This window comes from Synchiropus splendidus, chromosome 19, assembly GCF_027744825.2.
Source record: "Synchiropus splendidus isolate RoL2022-P1 chromosome 19, RoL_Sspl_1.0, whole genome shotgun sequence".
NCBI classification, from domain to species: Eukaryota; Metazoa; Chordata; class Actinopteri; order Syngnathiformes; family Callionymidae; genus Synchiropus; species Synchiropus splendidus.
Window position 1 is genome coordinate 3,807,416 of NC_071352.1, and position 22,016 is coordinate 3,829,431.

At 50.9% G+C, this 22,016-nt stretch overlaps 3 protein-coding genes across 3 annotated transcripts; 2 read left to right on the plus strand and 1 right to left on the minus strand.

Moving 5' to 3' along the window:
• Positions 1 to 2,933: 2,933 nt before the first annotated feature.
• On the minus strand, positions 2,934 to 12,622 carry xylt2 (xylosyltransferase II). The gene is made up of 11 exons (XM_053852542.1): positions 12,443 to 12,622; positions 9,305 to 9,848; positions 9,063 to 9,238; positions 7,429 to 7,631; positions 7,203 to 7,283; positions 6,921 to 7,137; positions 6,509 to 6,685; positions 6,183 to 6,439; positions 5,918 to 6,113; positions 5,453 to 5,786; positions 2,934 to 5,361 (listed from the first exon to the last, which is right to left on the minus strand). The coding sequence occupies exons 1-11, from the start codon at positions 12,572 to 12,574 to the stop codon at positions 5,039 to 5,041; spliced, it is 2,640 nt and encodes an 879-aa protein (XP_053708517.1). The 5' UTR covers positions 12,575 to 12,622; the 3' UTR covers positions 2,934 to 5,038.
• Positions 12,623 to 13,442: 820 nt separating this feature from the next.
• Positions 13,443 to 17,892, plus strand: si:ch73-364h19.1 (uncharacterized). The gene is made up of 5 exons (XM_053852105.1): positions 13,443 to 13,744; positions 14,030 to 14,127; positions 16,468 to 16,548; positions 16,759 to 16,944; positions 17,512 to 17,892. Exons 1-5 carry the CDS (start codon positions 13,612 to 13,614, stop codon positions 17,659 to 17,661), a joined length of 648 nt encoding a protein of 215 aa, XP_053708080.1. The 5' UTR covers positions 13,443 to 13,611; the 3' UTR covers positions 17,662 to 17,892.
• A 504-nt stretch (positions 17,893 to 18,396) lies between these two features.
• Positions 18,397 to 21,874, plus strand: si:ch211-120g10.1 (butyrophilin subfamily 1 member A1). Its single transcript, XM_053852085.1, has 11 exons — positions 18,397 to 18,554; positions 18,962 to 19,027; positions 19,262 to 19,331; positions 19,650 to 19,748; positions 19,824 to 19,925; positions 20,046 to 20,165; positions 20,418 to 20,555; positions 20,617 to 20,668; positions 20,733 to 20,759; positions 20,833 to 20,859; positions 21,093 to 21,874. The coding sequence occupies exons 3-11, from the start codon at positions 19,272 to 19,274 to the stop codon at positions 21,650 to 21,652; spliced, it is 1,185 nt and encodes a 394-aa protein (XP_053708060.1). The 5' UTR covers positions 18,397 to 18,554; positions 18,962 to 19,027; positions 19,262 to 19,271; the 3' UTR covers positions 21,653 to 21,874.
• The last annotated feature ends 142 nt before the right edge of the window (positions 21,875 to 22,016 follow it).

The window sequence follows — 22,016 nt, forward strand, 5'->3', positions numbered from 1 at the left end:
GGGAAGCTGAGCAGCGGCAAAGCGGAAGCGGCTCGGCTCGGCTAGGCTCGGCGCGGCGGCGTGGGCAGATCCACGGAGGAAAGCGAGGGAGCGTGTGGCGCCAGACGCCAGACTCACGCGCCACAGGTGGCGCTCCTCTGAGGGCAAAGGTTGCGCGCCAGACCCCCGAAATTCACACGGAAACTGATGACACCTATCCTGCGACCACATCTCTGTTGTCGGCGACATTTAAACACGGAATGTCATGTATTCAATCAATGTCGATTGAGTTGGCTTGCTCCAGTTTTTCCTCACCAAAACACACACTCGTCCGCACACAGCCGCTCCTCATATGGGTGACCGAACCGCCAAAGGTTCAGAGGCGTTTCTGGGATGAAGGTGCAGAGACGGGTCCTGTTGCTCGGTCGGCTCGCATCTGGAGCCAAGACGCGCGCCTGTGATGAACACTGCTGCTCACAAGCTGCCTAGGTCCGCGCGGGGCTTCCACCTGCCACACATGAGGCCTGAGCTCGCTCAACTGGCTTCCACCGGGAAGTCATGTCAGATGACCCGGAGACTTGCGTGACATTCGACCTTTCCGTCCAACTGAACTCAGAGAAGCTGGCCAGCATCCGAGTCCGCGCCTCCATTGTCCAGACAGACAGCGATCGAATCAGAAGTGTATCAGTTCAATTAAAACGATGGTTTCGGTCCGGAGCTTTGTCTCCCCCCAGTGTCCACACGCGGGAGTTACCGCGCCTCCTGCCATGTCAGGTTGAAGCTCACTGCGTTTATATAACGACGAGGTCAGTCGGAGTTGGGCGAAGCTGCGGGCGGACGTCGCACCACAGGCCTGACTACACTCATTAGACCTCATGTTAGTGAGTCCACTTCAGGCCGTGAGAGAAAACAAGCGCGCACCAACCAACACACTCGGAACGTCACACCTTATAATTCAGGATTGTTTCTGGGAGACGACAAATGCAGCCGCAAGTTGTGAGAGGACAAAATCATGTTCCTGTATTGTGAGCTTCAATTTGGAAACTATTTCGAGACTGCTTGTCTCACATTAGGGTTGCGTTAGTGGTTCTTCAGAATCCCAAACCACTTCAAAGCAGGTTAATCTGCATCAGTGCTGCAGGCAACAGCCCAAATACTTTGAAGAGGTTTTTGACCTTAAACACATCATCTCAGCAGCCACACTCACTGGGTCTTATGCAAATGTCAGGAGGCGAAGCGACGCGTCTCCTCTCCACACTCCATCAGCCCGGGCCAGCTGTGGTGCTGATGAAAAGAGAGGGTCTCAGAGCTGGAGGCGAGGGCCACCTGCGCACACCCAGCCCCAGTGACACTCTTGAAAGGTCTCCACAGACATGACATCAGGAGAATGTCAAAATATGATTTTTGAGTTTAGGAATTTTCATGTTTTCATTGGTTCTTTTGGAATGAATATGCTCCACCATGTGCGGTCGCTTCAACAAGAAACTTGCTGAGGTAAACACCGACATGTGCATCTACATCCACAACACGTCTGTCACACCGATGACCTTCCCCAGTGTCTGCAGCAGTGAGGATGGAGAGGACAGAGAGGGTGGAGCCTCAGCACTCACAGTCCAAGGAGGAAGTGGCTGGGTCGTACAGGGCCAGCAGGGAGGTCGGTGCCGCTCCCCTCCAGGACTGAGGGAAGGAGAACCACATCAGCATCCTCCTCCATGAAGGTCAGAGGTGGATGCGCTGCGTGTGTGTCTGTGCAGCTGAGATGAACAGCTCAGTTCCACTGACACAAGCCTGTCCAGTATGGTGATGGAACACTTTTCCCCGTCAGGGAGCAGTCACTCAGAAGGGCTTCACTCTCAGATCAAAGAGCCAAGATGAAGTTCTCCACGTTCAAACGCTCCTCTCCCACAGAGGGTTGTTTCTGTCGGAGCAGGCTTCTGCTGCCTCTCATCGGCAGCCCACCCCTCCACCCACTCTTATCTCAGAGAGCCCACAGATGCAGCCACATCAGCGGCTCGGAGACCTTCATAATAATCACTGGAGCTGCTGACAGAGAAGCAAAAGCTCGTCTCAGCAGATCTGCAGGAATGGACGGGCGCTTCACGATGATGGGTGAGAGCAGCGGGTTCCTTCTTTTCAGACAGAGTCAAATGTAATGAGGAACTCATCGCCCTGGGAGCTCGGGTTTCCTCCCACAGCCACGGCCCTTGGACCTGAACTGTGCTCAGTGTTTCTAAAGTAAAGAGGCATTTCTAGACCTGGTCCTGACAATGATCCCATGTGAAGATTCCGAGAGACGGGTCTTCTGCATCCCTGTCATCAGACCTCAGAGGACATGACAGTGATCGTGTGCCGGGGGGGAAGACTCTGAACTTTCATTACAGGTCCACATCAACTGCTACATCATCAGTATGCCAACATTAGAAGGCTGGAATTCCACAGGCAGCCCATAATAACAAAGTCACCCATGAGACTGGCTGACTCACTTGAGTCTTCTCATTCATCTGCTAAACGTTACACTCATCCACAGTGTTTTTCTCCGCTGAGTAACTGTCCCTCTGTGGACCGGTGAAGTTCACGGAATCTTCCCCAGAGCACAGTCTGCAGGCCTGACCTCACCACCACACCAGAGGATCCAGACACATACAGGGAGAACAAACACACTCCTCACAGAACCAGGTTCGCTGCCAAACAGACTTGACCTTCGAGTCACACCAATGTCAACAACAGACATGACAGAGTTCATCCATCTTGTTACCTTCTGGGTTCTCCGCAGAAGAGCCGCATGTCACCTTTGTGACGCTGATGAGAAGGAAGTGGAGGAGAGGTTGTCTGCTGCAGAGACTCAGCACAACACACAGGTTCAGGATGAACGTTGACTTTGAAGGTTCTGGCTCCGCAAGTGCTCCACTGGAGAACATTACACCGAGGCAGAATAAGACAGAGACACAGAAGCATTCAACAGTTCACTTTCTCTTTATTGAGTCACAACGCCTGCCATGAAATGTTGGGGCTACACTTGTTTAAATCACCAGGGGATGACTCACTGCCGCACAACTCCTCTCAAAAAAACACGGGGTCTCCAGGAGAGCCGCAGAGGCAGCAAGCACCTCCTCCCTCTCAAGGCCACTTAGAAACGGACCAACGGTTGGTCATTGCACATTTCGCAGTTCATATCTTGCCAGGAGGTGGAGCCACATTTCTCAGCCGTCACAAACACGATGACGTCTGGAGAGTCACTAAACAAACTGGCACATCATTACTCAGTGATTCCAGGGACATCCGTTCATTACGAGCCAGTTCTCAGACGGGTGTCTGCTCGTGTCAGCTCTGGAGTGCGGTCTCTCTCGACATGTAGGTGGAGAAGCCAAGACGCATCCCAATTAGGCACAGTCTGTCACCCTCCGAACCCTTCTCCCGCATCAGCACAGAAGCTTGTTGCTGGAAAGATCCCACTGACAGGTGCCATGACAACCGCGGCTCTCTCAGCCATCAGTGGTCATAATGGTGTGCAACCATATTTAAAATTGGCGTGCGGCACTGATCTTGGAGCAGCCCAGTGGAATGATCCCACAGGGACCAATCATGGAACCAATGGACCACGAACCCAAGCTGAAGCTGGAACTGGACAAGAGATGAAGGACAACCTCTTTACAGATTAGAAGTCTGGATGGTGCGTTCAGGTGCTGTTGTAACAGTCAGGCTTTAATCAATCAAGCCGGGGGCCACTTCCTCTTGTCCCGATCAACTTGTCTTCCTTCAGGACAGCAGGTGGGCGGACGGCTGAGCGAGTGAGAATGGTGGAGCTCGCCACAAAGACATGCTCCTTGTCTGACACCGAAGTTGAAGAGCAGCGGCGAGGCCGGCACGAGCTTGTCAGCAGCCAACACACTTCCTGTAACAAACTGCTGACGTGGGATTGAAATGAGCTTCTTCTAAAGTAATGCGTGACTGGAGTGACAGCCTCGGTGCTCTATTAAAATGAAGGAGGAGAGGGAGGAGAATGCAGATGTCAAGCTTTCCCACGCACCTGAATGCACCATGACATCACTGTGAACAGAACAGGAAGGTTTATGAGGTAATCGATGCGTGTCTCCAGGCTTTTACCAAACTCACATCGGCGCACTGAGAACACAAATGCTTGCTGAACTGAAATGGTGTCGTTTCTAACATTGTACTGAAAGTAGAACGGCCATTGGTCAGCGCATGAGTGAACCCCAGAAACAACTCCTATGTGAGTGGAGGTAAAACTACACTCCACTGGTGACAGGAATTTCAACAAGGATGAGGTGCAATGAAGAAATGTGAGGAAACAAAAGGGTGATGATGTAAACACTGAGCTGACATCGACTTCAGTGAAAGGTTTGTGTAGCTGCAAACTTGGTCTCGACTGTTCTGTAACGTCCGATCACATGACTAGGCACTTCCTTCAACACAGCAGCTCGCTAGGCTGATTGTTCATGGTTGAATTGAACACATTTAGCAGCTACAGAAGCGAGTGCAGTCACTTGAGCTCCAAAATCACAATTAAAAAAAAAGAACAATTTCCATTTTAAAAAGACTAGTTTAAAGCTGTAATGATGGACCTTCATGAAAATGTGGGATTTTGAGTCTCAAGTGAATGTCCTCACGCTAAAAACGCAGACTGACTGCTGCGGCTAAGTAAACAAATAGACAGTTATAAAAACACTGGACTGATGTCTGTGCTGGTTCTTCGTCTCGCATGTACGTGAAATGAAAGACGCGAGACCTCCCAAACGCCCGCGTCCCTTCGGACCTCTGCCTTTAGGTCCTCCTACAGTAAAGTGCACTTCTGCCTCATGCTCACGCAACAATGCTTCAAAATAAGCACAATAACACGATTCTCCCTTGAAATGAAGACGAACAAAGAGTCCACACCAGCGGACCGGGTGTGTGCGACCCCGACTGGCGGGCCTCCATACAAACATGACACCTCTGGATCTGTGAGACCATTCGGCAAACCGTCCGTTTGTGGTCATCAATGTGCAAAATTCCAGCGTTCAGGTTTGTGGGTTTTTTGTCTTCAGTACCGAGTTGGAGGCTACCTGATTCTGCCGTCACTCTTCACTGGACCCAGTTCAGACTTGGGGTCAGGCGACAGGGAGCTCCAGGAGGTTTTGGAGCACAGAGGCAAGGCAGTGCAGGGTGAAGTCTGAGTCACACAAACCTCCCCGATGGCCCAGAAGGCCCCCATGCTTCGGTCCACCCAGGCGTCAAGGGCCGGGCCCACCAGCCGGGCTTGGCGCTGGGCCTCTTGCATGGCACCTTCTTGTGGTGGAAGATTCAGCACCGAGCTCAGCTGCTGAAGACTCTGGTCAAGGTAGAGGTTCCCTGGCGGCCCGGAGTGCAGCCAGCTGTCCTCGTCTGCAGGTGATGTTCAGGTTAGTCAGAACCTCAACAGAACCTCAACAGAACCGCAAGGTTCGTCTCGAGACCCACAAGCGTCACATCCTACCTGAACGGAGCGGCTCCTTGTTTCTGACGGTCAGTGGGACAACTAGGAAGTGAACTTCTGCCACTCGACGCCACTGTTTCAAGACTCGCACCGTCCAAGTGCCGGGCCGCAGGGGGCGCTGCAGAGGGGGTTTGTATTGAGTGTATTCAGTATCCAAGTCCAGAGTGATGTCATAGGAAGCTGCCACCACAAAGGCCGGGTCGATCCACACCACAGTGAAGGTGAGGTTTGGCCCACGAGCCCACTTCTGCACAGCCAGCGGCTCGTCCAGAGGGCCGATGATGCCGCCGAAATTCCGAAAAATTCGTTCTTTGGGGTCCCACTCGGTGCTGATCTGGAGAGAGGGAAACATGGAGTCAACAGGTTCAGGTGTCTACCTGCAGCCCACATCATTAAGGCACCACATCTTTTCAGAGAAAACGTGACGTCTACAGCATCACAGCAAATATCAGCCTCCCGACTCACCTCTAGGTTCTTCAGCCGTTCAAACTCCTTCAGATTGGTCTCCAGAACAAGAGTAGCCTGAGGCACAGCCCACATCTCCACCGTCTCCCTCACCTTTGACCCTTTGGCTTGCATTTGCTGGCGCAACAAGTAACCTTGAAAATGGTCGTCGTAGAAGTACAAGTGAACGGAGCGAAGGTCGCCCACCGGCTCAAACCTGCGCAGGAGATAAGCTGCTTGTGTTCAAAGAGAGTTTTAAAGCGAGTCGCATGATGCGTTCACTGACCTGCAGGAATCTGCGCTGCCTGACGCGGTGAGATGACTTTTTAGGCAGAGGCGAACAAGAGACGTGTACGCGGTGAAGGCCACGTCACTGAGGGAGCTCACGCCATCGGATACATCGTACTGGTTTTCCCAGTACGCCTTGATGGCCGCGGTGCCTGGGGCGTACTGACCGTACAGGTGTGTGTCCAGGATGTCGATGGCCTCCTGGTTCACCGTGGACTCAAATTTGCGAGCAAAGAACGTGGGCCGGCTCAGTTGCTGAGGGGAGAAGGCAGACTGAAGACGAGCACCACAGAAAGGCGCAGGACCCGGAGCAGGCTCAGGTACCTGGATGCGGATCAGATCCTGAGGTTTGAAGTCGTTGGGCGAGCAGCCGCACCAGTCCACAATGTGCTTGTACTGACACTTGCAGCCCAGTTTCCGATTCCAGTTGGTGACGCGCAGGTTGTTGTCCACCAGGCTGTCGCACATATGACTGTTTCCCAGCACCGTGTGGAAGAAGGACTGTGGGAGGTGGGTCCAGTTAACATTCTGACTCATGAGTTCATATCCTTATTTCATGTTTATCAACTCCTCCAGATGCTTTCCAGCAAAGACCTCCGCCGTAGACAGCTCACGCGGTGCTTGGAGCCGTATTTCTTCCCAGCCCTTATCTGAAGTGTCAGAGCAGGCCGAGCTCCAGGCAGCAAGACTAACCCGTTTACACAGGGGATGAACGTGACACCCCTGGCTCGCTTACCTCGGCGGGGAGCAGAGCGTAGGAGTAGAACTGCTTTAGCCCAGACACCAGGGCATCCTGGGAGTTGACCACGTACTCCACGAATCGGTGGGTGAGCGCAAACCAATCAGACCCACCCGAGACTTCCAGGCCACCCGGGATGCTGCGCTCACCGAGTCGCCACATGTGGTTGTCGCACTCGTGGAAGAGCCGATCCAGGCCCTGCTTCTTGATGAAGCTGAGGAGCAGAGGTCACGGATCAGCACGTGAACAAGACTCACCACCTTCACCTGCGGCTCTCACCGTGCATTCTCTCGACCGTGGGACTTCAGGAAGTTCTTGTCTCTGTTCTGCGACAAAAACGCAACCAGCTCGTCATTTGTTCTGGAGAGACGGGGATGGGAGGACACGAGCTCCAGGTCATTTAAAAAGAATGGTAGCGACACACTCATTATGCATCTTGAAAACATAGCAACTGCTGTTGACTGGTCTCCTGGCAAGGGGTGATTTTTTAGGTGGCTGAACTGACCTGGTGGGGAAGTCTGTGGCACTGAGATTGATGAAGAAGTCCCACTTCCAGTCCAGCATGGACAGCAGGTCCTGCATGCTGTGCAGGTAAGCTTTCAGGAGACTGGCACCACCCCAGATGGTCACCATCCGCCATGGCGTGGCACGGACATTGGGGTACTGTTGGGTTATCTGCAGGACCTCTCGGTGCATGTAACCGGACCGCTGTCAGGAGAGAACCCACACGGCCAGAAGATTAACACGAATCAATGCCGCATCCTGGCATCAGCAGTTGACTGCCACGTTGACAGATGACTCCTGCCACAGAGCATCATGCTGCGGTGACATGACATAGTCGGACCACGTGTGACAGAAACTGCTGCTTAAACAGAAGAGAATTCAGTGAAACATCTAGGAAACCAAGAAGAGGAGCAGAAGCTGCAAAGAGAGTAGACCTCGGGGAGAGCTGCGTTTGAGACTGCGTTTGCGTATCTGTGAATGCTTGTGCTTCTTTGCTTCATCTTTAGAGCGGGAAGAAGGGAAAAAAAGAGAAAACAAGGGAAGAAAATCCTCTATCAACTCACACACAATTATTTATGCTTGAAAGAAGGAGAATAAGGAGCAGGAGAAAAGGATGTCAAGAGAAAAAACAGAATTAAACAATGTGGTAAAGAAATGGCAATTTTGAAAACAACAAGTGGTTTGGCAGAAGGAAAAATGAAAGCCAGACACAACAATATGTGGTTCAGAAGGAGGAAAGACCAATATCGTCACAGGAAAAGCGGTGGAAAGTGAGAAACCATAAAGAAGAGGAGAAGTTTAAAAATGAACTCATTAGAAGACAGATATGTGGAGAGCAGTGGAAGAAGTGGGTTCACGGAACCTGGTAGCTGTCAGAACTCCAACCCGAGACTTTCACAACCTGGCAGCAAGTCTTTTCCGCCGCACATGACAGCGGCTTCCTCCAAATCCAGCCTCAAGAAGAAGCACGCCACTCGAGCCCAGCTAATCCCTGCTGAGCCCTGCGGGTAAATTTAACCTTCAAAAGGCATCAAGATGCCGGCCGGTGCAGGTGGCTCACAGCAGGGAGTCAAACACATTGTTTAATATGCACTGTGCCCACAAGAACTGGCACACACCACAGAGCGTGTCCTCACAAACACTTCCCTTCCCAGTGAATTAGGCTGCAGCATTTCACACTTAGGAGGAGAAATTCTGTTCACAATTCATGTTGAAATTCTCCGACGACGACATGAGCGGACCGGTTGTGTCAGGTTTCAGAGAAGACACCGACTCATTTACTCAGCAGACCTGAAAAAGGCAAGGTGTTTCTTCCAGGTTAAAAATCGTTTTAAAGCGCAAAATGAGCCTATAACTGAGCCCTGACATGATGACCTCCTGCAGACACGTCCATGGCTGAGTGAGGGAGGTCCTGGATTGAGAAGCTGTCAGGCGTGGTTACTGGATTAATTAATGTGGATAGGCAGAGACATGCGAGAGCAGGGCCATGTCTGGGGCTTATCAGCGGCAAGTCACTCAAGCTTGTAAGCCTCGGATTTGGACCACAGAGCCAGCAACAAATGAATCCCATCTCATGCTCAGAACTTGTAGCACACATCTGGAGGAACATGAACATGGTACCAGATGCGTTCTGACCTTGTCCACGTGGATGTAGTAGTAGTGGTCCCGGTGGTAAATGGCTTTGATGAGACGTTTGAGCTGCCGGACGGCCCGACCATGTACCATCAACACAAACGCCACCCTGACAGGGTTGTCCACCGTGGAGACACTGATGTCCATCTCTGCCGCAGCCTGGACCGGATTCAGGACACCTGGATGGGGCAGATTTTTACACACTAATCCAGCTGCTCTTCATCCTGTCCCTCGCGACCACTCACCAATCTGGGGGCAGAACTGTGGGAGGGCGTCTGGCATGAGCCGCCCGGCCTGATGCAGGCACACGATGTTGGCGATCTCCTGCCGGCACTGTTGCGAGCCAGCGCGATGCAGTGCAGAGAGAGCATCTTTGCCCATGATGTCACACTTTGGTTCAAAGTCGCTGCTCGAGGCCTGATGTGCACCATCCACACTGCCCGGCTCCCCTGGTAAAGCAACAACTGGCACCTGAGCGGCACCGCCTGGCCCACTTTTAGCGTCGCTGAAGTTCCGACTGCTGGATGGGTCATGAGGGACCACACCCTCTAGTCCTGCTCCCATCATCCCTGCCTCTTGAGGAGCTTTGAACCTGATGCTGGGCTTCCCTACCCTGCGACTGGTCCCTCGCCTAAGGGCACTGGCTGCTGTCCCCCCAGTCCTTTCTAACTTGGAACTCCATCTCTCTTGGTTTCTGCCTGACAAAGAGACTTGTTTCTCCACATGCGCGGCGTCTTTCTTGATGTCCGGGCTGTTGTGGTCAGGCAGCTTGGAGCGCCTTGTTTTTTTCTGCAGAGAAATAAAGAGGACGCAGAGTCTGAAGACATGTGGTAATCAAAGATACAGAAATGGTTGAAAAGAGGCTGATTTGTTTCCTTCCAGTTTTGCTGATCCGAGTTATTTTTAGCCAAGTGCCTGCTTTTTTGTGCGGAGCCAATCTGCGACACATTTGGGAATAACCTAAAAACACCCACTGACATAGATGAATGACTGTGGCTGACCAAAACCTCAAGCTGCCGGAGAGGGAACTAACCAGACATGCTGATGACATGCACATATTTAACACCCAGATGAAGAGGAGACGTTTGAGGTTTGGCGTCATCTTGTATAAGCAGCGACAGACAACTGAAGACTGCAGAACACTGAGGAGCAAATCAGTTTTTCTGCTATGCTTGTTCATTTTTAAATAATGAGTCAACATTAAGATTAAGTCGACACAGACATATGAGCTGTGACAAGCCACAAAGAAGCATTTAAAAGAAGCTGCACTGCGGGTGGATCTTTGTGTGACAAATAATGATTCAATGACTGTTCTTTCCGCTAACAAATCGTTTTTTGTCGTCTCTGCTTCAGCCATAGCGCAACACAAGAACTGCACCAGGACAATGAACATGAACAAAAAGCACTGCTGCAAAACTGAAACACAGATTTAAAAATGCTCCCAGACAAACGACTCAACAGTCACATAGAGCCTCTTCTGGCTTTTGAGAGCTTTTAAGTCCAGACGAATTGTGCAGCAGAACCAGCTGGTTCTGCCAGCTGCAGCCGCCATCCAGGTCTGCTGCCTGAGATTGGCATGGTGGAGCAGAAACCACAAGACAACAAGTTGCAAACCAAAAAAGCTGTGTCAGCACATATACACACTGCCCAACCAAAAGTGCAGGAGGCATCAGAAAGATTGAAGTGAATTACTTTCAAGGATGACTGGCTTCTTTTCAACACCAGAATCAGAGAATGATTGTGTTGCGCTTTTCCTCAGATGATATCAAGACTGGCCCACCACTCATTAACACCGTCATCGCCGAAGAACAACCGTGCAGACATTTCACCGACTAATTACAGCGGAGTGAAAGCACATCAGAGTCGTTATCTGCTGAGGTGGAGCCATTAGCACGGCAGGACGGCACCGGGAACACTTCCATTTGAGTCTTCCCTCAATCTCTCTGCTTCATTTAGAGCGTGAGTTTGAGGCATCATGCACGGCTGTAGTCACACATGCGCAGCAAGACGCTGACTAGAGGGGACAAGTTAGTGCAGAACCATGAGGACAGCGGCATATGGCCGGACTCATTTTGCTTCAATAACTTCAAATTGTTGTCCAAGATCAAATATCCCTTGTCTGCTCTGGAGAGCTGATGAATTTACCCGTGAGGCATACACACATCTCTGATGTGCACACCTGTTGCTGGGTCACAGCACGTTCAGCCAGGTTTTCTGCACAGTTGTCTCCTGATGGAGCCTCGGGGAGACAGAAATCTCTGCTGAACTGACTCTGGCTGATAAAGAGCTCTCATTTTGGTTACACAGCTAAGCCTTCTTAAAAATTATACAATGTCTCTTTCAGACATTTATTCAAAAGCTAGGTGCCTCTTATACAACCACATATCTGAATCATGCAGTGTATTTTGTCTCTGAGTTTCTGAACTTCTCTTAGAGTTGCCCTGATTGCAGCCATTTAAATGAACATATACTGTACTAAAACATGTTCCAACCCGAACCGGACCAACGAGACCTCACATTGCCTGAAGGCTGAGCAAGGAACTATGTGATGAGGCTTCTGGATGTAATTGTATTTTACTCAACTACAAATCGCATGACAATAATTGTACCCAATTTGGCAGCTGAAGCAGAGAAGCAGAGGGTCCTCTGTTAAATGAATGTTTGTTTGGTCGAATTGAATTTAGACTGGTATATACTGAGAATAAAGGCAACATGACTCGGGTCTCATTGTTTCCCCACATCATCCATATCCCACCTTCATATCATCCATGAAACCAAACCATCGGTGTTCATCGGGATGTATTAGAGGGGAGACCAGGTGTCACATGGAATCCCAGGCTGTTGTTCTATGTCTTAAAAGTCATGTTTTGTGGGAGTTTACACAACTGGTGAGCAATATTTGTGTCTACAAACAACGTCTGTCAACAGCTTGCACCGCGTTTTGTTTACGAAACGTTCAACTTAACTTTGACAAGTATTCGTGACAGTCACTCGATATACAGGAAGTCAAAATCGCCTCAACTTATCGTCAAAATGATGCTGGTGGAAGTCATCTAGTCCCTGTTTTCCGTTTGGACACCGTTATTTCAAATGACGAACAAGTTCGCCAGTTAAAAACCAGTGTTTAAATGGGGAACTGAATCGTGACAGCCACCGAACAACAGCCAGGTTCGAGTCGACCTCAGTAGTAGAGTCAGCCATAGAGCTTGGGAAGAGTAGTTCATGAATGCCAGTCATCTTCAAACTTAGCATCACCAGCTAGCAGCAGCTAGCATCACTGCACGGCAACACGGGCAGCAGCGCTAGCACTCGCGGCTAGCTCCGCGATTCAACCCACATTACTCACTGTAGCTCAGCGAAAAACAAAAGAAACGGAAACGCACCTCCGTCTCCCCTTCCTCCAGACTGCGCAGGCTCCATACCACCAGTCCCTGAATCAGAAGGATGGTCAACGCTGCGGCAATGGCTAGTTTATATCGTCGCAGGAGCTTCTGGACACGGACGCTGGCCACCATCTTTACCTCTCCCGCAACCCGGGGGCGCGCGCACAGGACACGTCGGGTGGGCGCGTTCACGCGAGAGAATCACGTTCGTCCAAAAATAGAGGAAATACAGAGTGTCGTTTAAATTAATGTAGATTATGTTTCCAAGCCCCCACCTGCGCCTCTACATGAGCCAACTGATGTGAAATAAATGAATCAAACCTCGCCGCTCCAAAACGTGATTTGACTACACAAACAAAGGCAGTTCTTCCGAGTGTAGGGAGTCAAACTGGATAAGGTTTCTTTTTATGTCAGTTAAAATGGTGTTAGCTAACTGTAGATGTTTTAGAAACGAGTACGATCGTTGACCGAATGCCTTTAGTGTCGGTTACGTCTGAAAGAGGGATTTTTTATTGAACTTGAGTGGATGCCGTGGAGCTCTCATCTGCCTCACCGGGGGTCGCAAAACACAACAAGTATCTCGACCAATGAGTCGGACCCTGAGTGGAATAGAAAGCACGACATATCGTTGACCAATGAAAGACCGAATCAATATTAGAAAGTACGCACGAAAACACACGATCTCCTTGACGTTCCTGGGCCAGAGTGACCATGCAGTTCATTTTACATAAGTTATACATATGTTTACATCAGCAAATGTCTAATATTGTTCATCAATATTTGGGGACACACACATGTAGCTGCTACAGACAAACCGCCATGAATACTAATGCTGTTGGTGTGTGTTTTGTTGAGAGGAAAAAGCCGCGCTCCGTCACCGTGGAGACGAGACCTCGGCTCAGGCATCCACTATGTTAACCCCCTGCTCTGGTGACATCCATCAGTCTGAGGAGGCAGCAGGAGTCACAGCCCGAGTCCGGGAGCTATTTTTAGCGACACACTCGGAGTAAACTGAAGCTAAAAAGCGGGCGGTCAAAGTTCGGAGCTGAAGCTGCGACGTCACGCGGCGTGGTTGGAGGAGAGTGGCGCACATGTGGGCACCTCTGAGCGGGGAGGTGATCGTGAGGAGGCGCAGCGCTGGCGCACATTAGGAGAGCGAAGCTGTGGAGATGCAGCTGACGACTTCCGGAGGGACTTTCGGTGGAACCAACGCGACCGAGCCGACATGGACGACTCCACACCCGAGCACCCCTCGTCTGTCCCAGCTGTCGTCCGTGCAGATCGCGGTGCTCTGCGTGTCTGGTGAGTCCACAGAAACCTCAGGTCCTTGCCAGTGTATTCGTGGAAATCCACAAAGCAAGTGATTTCAATAGGTCAGTCTCAAGATAGAGAGTTAAAACAGATAAACACATTATTTTAAAGTAATTGAATGCCTAAACGACAGTTCTTCCAGCCATGACACCAACAGATACTTCCTGGAGACGAAATTCTTCATTTAAATGATCAATCTGTGCTGAGGCTTGTTGGCAGCTTCTAATGCCCCTGTCCCAGTGGTTTCACACTGGTCATTTCTGATGTCTCTTGTAGTGTTTTTTCTCATTCTTCTGATCCTGGATTATGTCATCAAACGGAAGGACACTGATGGTTGCAGGCTTGACTCCTGCCAGAGGAGACGAGCAGAGATGGTAAGTGAGGGCAGCTTCAGATGGACTCTTCAGTAGATGGATGTTGGGTCAGGGGAGAGCTTCAACGTAGGTATGTCAAACTTCACTGTTATCAGTCCCATCATGCACTGCTACAGATGGAAAACTGACAACAAAAGGTTCTGACCAATCCAGACTGTACCATATCTCTTGCCCTGTATAGCTGGGACCGGGTTGCCCGCCAGCTAAGGGAATCACTGAAGGATCAGGACTCTATCAATGAATAATGAAACATGGTCCGTATCAGAGAGTGAGAGGTACGACTCCAGTCTGAAGGACTGAAGGCAGGATAAGCTTCTGAAAGGCCTCTTGTCAACTTGTGGTGCGGTGACTTGTAAAAGGGATTCTGTCCAGATGACTTGGCTGTGTGCAACAGTCTGAGCCAGTGGAGTCACCTGTGTGACACTGGGGCCTCATTCGCAGAACAACAAAAACAAATCTCTCCCTGCAGAAGATAACAGCTGAGAGAAAGTCAACACGCCGTCGCCACGGTAACCACGGTTTCTCTGACTGTGCTGTTCCAGGGGTGAAGTGTTATCTTCACGTCACAGGAAGCTCTGCTGAAGCTGGTGTCAGTGTAAAGCAGTGGCAGCACAGGAACACAGTGTGCAGCTGATAAGACTGACTCAGACGTCTCAGTCAGAGTTCCTGACGCATCTCTGCAGTCTGAGACCTGAGCTCTGGGAAGCACTGACTCAGGCCTCATGTTGAACTGCTCACAGCAACATGCCACTGCGCCACCTGCTGACTCAGGTCAATAGTTTATGATGCTTGCTGATGTTGATGGAAGCGTTTTTCCCGTCCTTCCATCCATCCTTTCCTTCTTCCATCTAATCTGACCATGCTTCCATCCATCCATCATGCATTAACACTATAGAAGCCACTGCACTCAGAGATTTGACTGGTCTTCAGCGTCATATAGAGCGTAGAAACAGCTCCAAATCCAATTCAAGTCAGGGCAGAAAAAGAACTTCAACCAGGCTGACAGGCTCGAGGGAAACACAGATTTAGGTGCAACCTTCCTCCATTGTCAGTTTAGCCTTTGCAAGGTTGACTTCAGAGGATATAGATTGATGTTAAAAAGATGGTCATTCAGTCTGGTTAAAGCAACACAAACACACAGCCCTTCTTTTGTGCGTCCAGCAAACATTTCATGTCATCAACTTCATCGTCGCATACCTCTCTCTGCTTCACTTTGCACCAAGAATGGTGGAGGGTCCCCTGGGTGGGTGTTGGGGCGCACACGGAGACAATGACTCTCCTTTAGACGGCAGTGGTGAGAAAGACAGCGGGCGACGCGGATCCTCCCCCGACTTCGGCGCTGATTTTACACGCTTGTGCTTTTTCACTTCGTCTCCCTCTTACTTTGCATTTCTGTTTGAGAAAGCACAAACTGGCGAGGGAAAGTGACCTCTGACATGTTGCGGAGCGTCAGGGCAAAGGTCGCTGCCGTGCGTCAGTTTAAGGATGAGTGACGTCATTGTCTGAAGTCTCCACAGAGGATAATGGAGTGAGCATTGAATGCATGCATTAGTAGTAAACTTGAGTTTGGGGGGCGAGAGGCGTCACGTGTGTGTGTGGACTGTAAATCACAACCTGGAGGCTGTAACATGCGCTGGAGTGCTTGTTACCTGCAGCACAGAGCAGCGGAGCTGTGTTGCCAGGGACACTGGTGACACAGGGGGAGGCCACATTGTCTGGCAAACAAAGGCCACTCATTTCACCTCGGGCCGTGTCACTGGATGCTTCTTCTCTGACGTTAACGCCTCAGACAGCGAGCGCCCGACTGGTCAGGTCGTAAAGGGGGAGGCAGTGGGAGGAGGCACGGCACTCCACGGGTGGTCGTCGTGCTGATTGGATAATTTATGGTATTGCTTCAGCAGCCAGGGTCTACAGTGATGAAACTAGGCATGAAGAATCGCTCAATGAGCGATGCAGTCAGTGGCGCTCTGGCTAATTGAGGACTTGGTCGGGCAAGCGAGGGCAGGCAGTACGTAAAAACGCTTGACACGTTTCGCCTATTGCTCGGCCACTGTGTGGCAGCAGCTGGAGTGAGAGCAGCGTCACTCTAATCCCAGTGTGTCTCACCTCCCTGCTGCCCATCCACGACCCCTGACCCTCGTCTGGACACTGTTGACAGTGCTGTTAAGTCACTTCAGAAAGCTAATATTTACACACTAGTTCAAGTCATTAGGAGCCAGTTTTGCATCAGCAGCGGAGGCTACCACCTTCACCCATCACACCTGGTCTCTTTAGCACGAACCTCTGCCACTGCTCGTCCACACCCCCTCAGTGCTGCTGCTAACTGGCCTTGTTGTGCAGGACTCTCGATCCCAGTACAGCAGCAGACAGACGCTGGTTGGGCCGACTTACTTGGAGCAGGCGAACAACATCCGCACTGAGGTGAGTCTTAAATGAAGGTCTCAGGTCCAAACTCTCCATTTGGTGGTCATGGTCTGCAGCAGAGGGAGACTAGATGAAGGCAGGGGAAGTGTTGGACCTGAACTCGATCCATGTGCTACGCCGCTCTGAGTGGTGTGAACTGCGAAACCCTCTTCTCAGCTGCAACAGAGTCTCTGTTACACAAAGGTAATGGCCTCCTCTTGTACGCAGGTTGGGGAGCCCTTCTGCGTTGGCTCGCCCTCCAGCTACAGACTGCCCGCTCTCCAGTGCACGGGGCTCCCAGGACTGACCACTCCTGCCTCCAGACTGCCCTCCTACGAGAGCGTCCGTAAGAAAGATCGCCAGAGGCAGATCCACATGCTGATCGCCAACCGCTTCGGCCTCAGCGCACCGGAGGTGAGAGACGTGAAACAACTGTGAACAAAACAACTGTGTCGTCTCAGGTGGGAGGTTCACTCATCAGGCCGTGGTCTCCACAGTCAGGAGGACATTCTGTGATGCTGCTGCAGCAGGAGCTTGTTCCCAGAGCACAGTGTCAGGGTGATAAACATGTTGACAGAGCGTTTAACGATCACTCGAGCAAACAAAACAGCCTCATAAAAACCAGTGACCCCAACACCACCGTGGTCTCAAAGTCTTGAATACAGTGACAGTTCCCTTGTCATTCGTGTTTCATGAATGTTTCAAACGTCAGTGTGAGACCTGAAACAGATCCTGAGCAGTTCATCACACCCTCTTACCTCTGGAGATAGTTCAGGTGTGAGAGGTGGTTTAACTTTCTATAGGCCATTTTCAGTGGTGTCACCTCACTGACTGGTCTGAGTCGTCGGCAGAGACGAGGATGTGAAAGTCACTCCACAGGAGCAGGGCCTTATTTAGACCTGGAGACAACACGCGGTTCTTTCACGGCGTGGACATGCGCCCCTAACTCAACACTGACATCCTGTGTTGTATCTTCAACAGCCGCCTCCAACATATGAAGAAACCATCCGTCAGTCTGTGGAGCTGCCATACCACATTCTCGCATCCACTTTGGACATTTCTCCTTCTCAGAACCCCAGAGTGGAGCCCGGCCCACCTCCAGCACAAGACACCTCCGTCGTTCATGTGTGAGACTGATGTCGTCGCTCAAGTGCCAAAGATGAGATGTTGAAATCTCAGTTCCACACAAATCCCCGCGTGTGCAGGGGAAGCTCGTCCGTCCCTCGGTTTCTGGGCCAAAGATGAGCCAAGCTGTGATGTGTGATTTGGGAATGTGATGGTGTGTTTTGCTCCACATTATTGTCTTTTATGCAACTTTGTCTTGTGTTTAGGGGCTCATCATTGTTCACTAATAAAAGGTGCATTTATACCATCACCTGTGGTGAGTGTGATGCTCACTGACTCTGCTGTGCAACGGGGTGGAGTTGAGTTGAAACAGTGATAAAGGCCTTGATAGGCATCAAGTCAAAATGGCTAGTGATGAAGGAATTTTACTGTTTAGTATTTAAGGATGAAAGAGCATTAGATAAGAGTGTCAATACAACGATGAAAAAGAAAGAACATGGTAATGAATGATGGTAATGGACGCTATAAAACTACCTTGCAATTTGCTGACACCCATCAGTTAAAGGCAAACAACACTGAAGATATGAATAAAAATAAATCCCAGTGTATCGATAATGAATTATCCATTGTCATGTTCAGTCGAGAAAAGACGGATTTTACTTCAAAAACTAGTAGAAACCCGTTTCATACTGGAAGGTTAATTGCAGGTACGACAAAAAAAATCATTGATTAAAAAGCTTAAAATAGAAGGATCACATACAAGGCCCATCAGGGCTGCGACAGCCGTCAGCCTGCGTGATGACGACATCGACGCAAAATGCCGAAAAAGGCCGAACACCCGAGTGTTGCCTTGTAAACAAGGTCGGGCACTGCAGTAGTTTCAAACGAAACTCTCTCTGGATCGGGCTTATTCTGACGGAAGAACCTGCCGTGACGCCTCGAAGGACCTGAAGACACAGGTACGGTCCACTGAAATGTGTAGCCGTGGCCACTCAGAGTCACCTGAGGCAGTGCTGACCTGCCATCCTCCGCCGCACTGACCGCTGCGGACGCCTCCATGACATCAGGTTCCAAGAAGAACTAGATGTTGCTACTGTGGACGTGACGGGGCATCACTGGCAGAAGGCAGTGTTGCGGTGCTGCGCACTTGTGGGTCGCGGTGGAAAACTGCCGCGTCATGTTTTCCCAGCGCATCGTTCACTGCGGGTCGCGGCGGCGCAGCACCGTGTCATAACTTTCCCTTGACACGTAGGTGACGTCTCATAGTGAACCGTCCCCGGCGTTGTGTTGTTTGATCTATTAGCGCCTTCATTTTGCCACTAAACGAGATGTTGATTCAACTGTACCATTGACACTGCTTCCTCAGACTCGGGTGAAAAGCGCGCCATCCGTGCTGAAGGTCCTCTAGGAAGCCAACCTCCCTGCGAACAGGGTAAGCAACTTCGTACTGGAGGAGAAGCCGGTGGTGCTTGTGGAAAGTGGTCACGTGAGAGACTGGTTGGCTGCTCTGTTGCTGGACTCTGGCCTCAGCCGCTGGTCGACCAGCCATGTGACCAGAGCTGCACGTGTGAGTGGAGATGAATTGTTTTGGTTCCGGACTAAACACTGGATGGTGCGGTTTGAGCTCGTGGAGCTTCTTCTTATTTTTGCGTCCTGATTTGTGCAGAGCCGACACGATGATGCAGTGCTTCCACTTCATGCTGGAGCCGGCCAAAACCTTCACGGCCAAGATAAAGGTAATAATAATAATAATAATAATACATTTTATTTAAAAGCGCCTTTCTGAGCACTCAAGGACACTGTACAGGAAGTAAGAACAAGATAAAGGTGGGTCGTCAGAGAGCTCCACTTTGTTCTCATCACCTGTGGGATGGCACAGCATCATGTGACTGCAGGGTTGGTGGTCAGTGTTCGTCACTGATGGACAGTTTGACCTCTCCACTAACACGGACTCTGAGACTGACTTGTGCATGAGCACAGACCAGCCAGCCTCTGAAGACGCTCGGCTCCATGAAGGTCATTTGATTGAACTCTTGTTGCAATGTCGCCTCCAGGAAGCACACAAGCGGCCTAAGAAGGACAAGGGGGAACCGCTGGAAGAGGATCAGCTGTTTGTGGTGGAGCTGGCTCGAGACCTCAGCCGGGTTTGCCAGGTACGTCCCAGTGGATGGAGGGTCCACCCACTGAATACTGGCACTGACTTTGCTCTCTCATCTGTTTTGCTGCAGAAGTCCATGGTGCTGGAGCACATCTGGAACCAGGACGACACCTGGCCCACTCCCCTCTGCAGGCTCTTCATCCAGGACTGGGCCTCCATGCTGGAGAGCAAGGTCCTTTAGATAGTGAAAGTAGAAGTGTTCTTGGGAGTGGGTGGAAATCAAAGGCTTTTCAAGTGTCCTCTGTCTCTCATTCAACTCTTGGTTTTCTCCATGAATGTGGACTGTGAACAGAAGAGGCGGATGCAGACCGACGGCTGGCCGGAGACACAGCACCAACAGGCTGACCTCACTGGTGAACAGGCCAAAGGACTGGTTCAGGACTGGATCAAGGACCTGAGAGCTCAGCCTGAGGTAGAGTCTTTGTCTTCTCGGACAAATCCATGGGTTTTTCCAATCCATCCAAAAACTTAAAGGAGAAAAAAGAAGGATGTAGTCTTCATGGGGCTCAGGTTATGGAATGATGGAGCTGCTGTTGGTGGGTGCATTCTGTGGAGTGCCACCTGGTGGATGAGTGTAGACTTTACTCTGAGGTCAAGCCCCTTGTGCCTTGGTGTGAAGAGCATGATTTGATAAACTCCTGAATCTGAAACCAAACTTCTCCAGCAAAGCGTGTGGCCTGGAGAGGCTGTGGTGAAGGCCTTGGAGGACCTGAAGTCTGCCTGGCGCTGGGGTCGCCTGCCCAATCTGCTGACCGCCATGGAGCTGCTCATGTGGACTCTGGTGATGCAGAGTCCAGATAAGGTATTTCGGCTGCAGATATTAACTGAGACGACTTCCTGACGCACATTCGTCCTCCTCTCAGGAGACGGTTCCTCAGCAGTGGCTCCTGTGGAAGCAGAGGAAGCAAGCCATCGGTAGGCACATCCAGACTCGCTGCACTGTCTTGCTTCCTTTTGGTAACACTTGACTTGTTTCCAGGTTCCATTTCTTACATTCCGCAGCCAGGTGAGCCTCGACCCCACGCACACCACAGTGTTTTCTGTTACACATGCTGAAGATGGTTTCGCTCTCTTTTCAGTGTGGGACTGGATCTCGGATGCAGCAGGTAAAGTCTGGTACATCTCATCACAGAAGAGATTTGAAGTGACCCGAGACGGTGGGGGTTAGTGTGCGGCCTCGCACCTTTCTGTGTGGAATTTTGTATGTTCTCTTGTATCTGTTTCCCCTGGGCCGTCCGGTTCCCTCCCACTGTCCGTGTGTGAATGGTTAGGCTGCAGTACCCCGTGACTCCAGCAGGGGGGGTGGCAGCGAATGAGATGAGACGCTGTTGTGTTTCAGTGGAGGTGACTCTGGATTTGGACACCGCGAACCCAGATCTGCTCATCCTGGGAGACGACAAGAGGATGCGCTGTGGTTTTGAGAGAAAAGACATTCCCAACTACCACCAGCGTTTCGACGCCTGGTGGTGCGCCGTGGGAGTGCAGGGCTTCAGCTCCGGCCGCCAGTACTGGGAGGTGGAGGTCGGCGAGCGAGACTGGCGACTGGGCGTGGCCAAAGAGTCGGCGCTGAGAAAGGGATTCAAGTCGCTGAACACAGACACCGGGTACCTGACGCTGCGGCTGGAGCGGGGCACCGAGCTGAAGGCCCTCACTGTTCCCTTCACCGCCCTGCCGCCAGGTCTCATCCCCCGCAGGGTGGGCGTCTACTTGGACTTTGACCAGGGTCAGCTGTCTTTCTACGACGTGGACAAGCGGCTCCACATCTACACCTACAATGAGCAATTCACAGAGAAGCAGTTCCCGCTTTTCGGAACAGTGGAGATCCTGAAGGATCTGGTGATCACCTCACCCACTGCTAAGCCCCAGTGTTTGTGCCCCCCGTCCTGCCTCTGGGGTTAAACATGCTTTAGTTATCATAGCAAAGTTACACAAACCAGGTTATGTGATAATCTGTGTGAGGAATCCTGCTTCAGTCAGCACCCTGCTATCAAATAGCTCCTCCATGTGAGCGGCCGATACTGCTACTGCTTTATTGTGATCGCTGCGCACCAGTCCCCACAGCTGTCTTGTTACCGCAACACTCCAGGCTCCAGGCAATATCAGTCGCCAATAAAGGGATATAGAAACTGAAAATGTGTTGTCATCTATCTTTCATTTCAGAGGGAACTATATATATATATATATATATATATATATATATATATATACACACACACACAGAGAACATTGTTCAGTATGTATCTTGACAGGTCATTTGTGAAGT

Bases quoted from the DNA above. Each gene is read 5' to 3' on its own strand.
- xylt2 (XM_053852542.1), bottom strand. From the start codon at position 12,574: ATGGTGGCCAGCGTCCGTGTCCAGAAGCTCCTGCGACGATATAAACTA. The intron at 9,239-9,304 runs GTGAGTGGTCGC...TGCCCCATCCAG, and splicing joins ACAGTTCTGCCCCCAGATTG to GTGTCCTGAATCCGGTCCAG. The intron at 7,632-9,062 runs GTCAGAACGCAT...CTCTCCTGACAG, and splicing joins ACTACATCCACGTGGACAAG to CGGTCCGGTTACATGCACCG.
- si:ch73-364h19.1 (XM_053852105.1), top strand. From the start codon at position 13,612: ATGCAGCTGACGACTTCCGGAGGGACTTTCGGTGGAACCAACGCGACC. The intron at 13,745-14,029 runs GTGAGTCCACAG...TGTCTCTTGTAG, and splicing joins CGCGGTGCTCTGCGTGTCTG to TGTTTTTTCTCATTCTTCTG. The intron at 16,945-17,511 runs GTGAGAGACGTG...TATCTTCAACAG, and splicing joins TCGGCCTCAGCGCACCGGAG to CCGCCTCCAACATATGAAGA.
- si:ch211-120g10.1 (XM_053852085.1), top strand. From the start codon at position 19,272: ATGATGCAGTGCTTCCACTTCATGCTGGAGCCGGCCAAAACCTTCACG. The intron at 19,749-19,823 runs GTACGTCCCAGT...GTTTTGCTGCAG, and splicing joins ACCTCAGCCGGGTTTGCCAG to AAGTCCATGGTGCTGGAGCA. The intron at 20,860-21,092 runs GTAAAGTCTGGT...GTTGTGTTTCAG, and splicing joins CTGGATCTCGGATGCAGCAG to TGGAGGTGACTCTGGATTTG.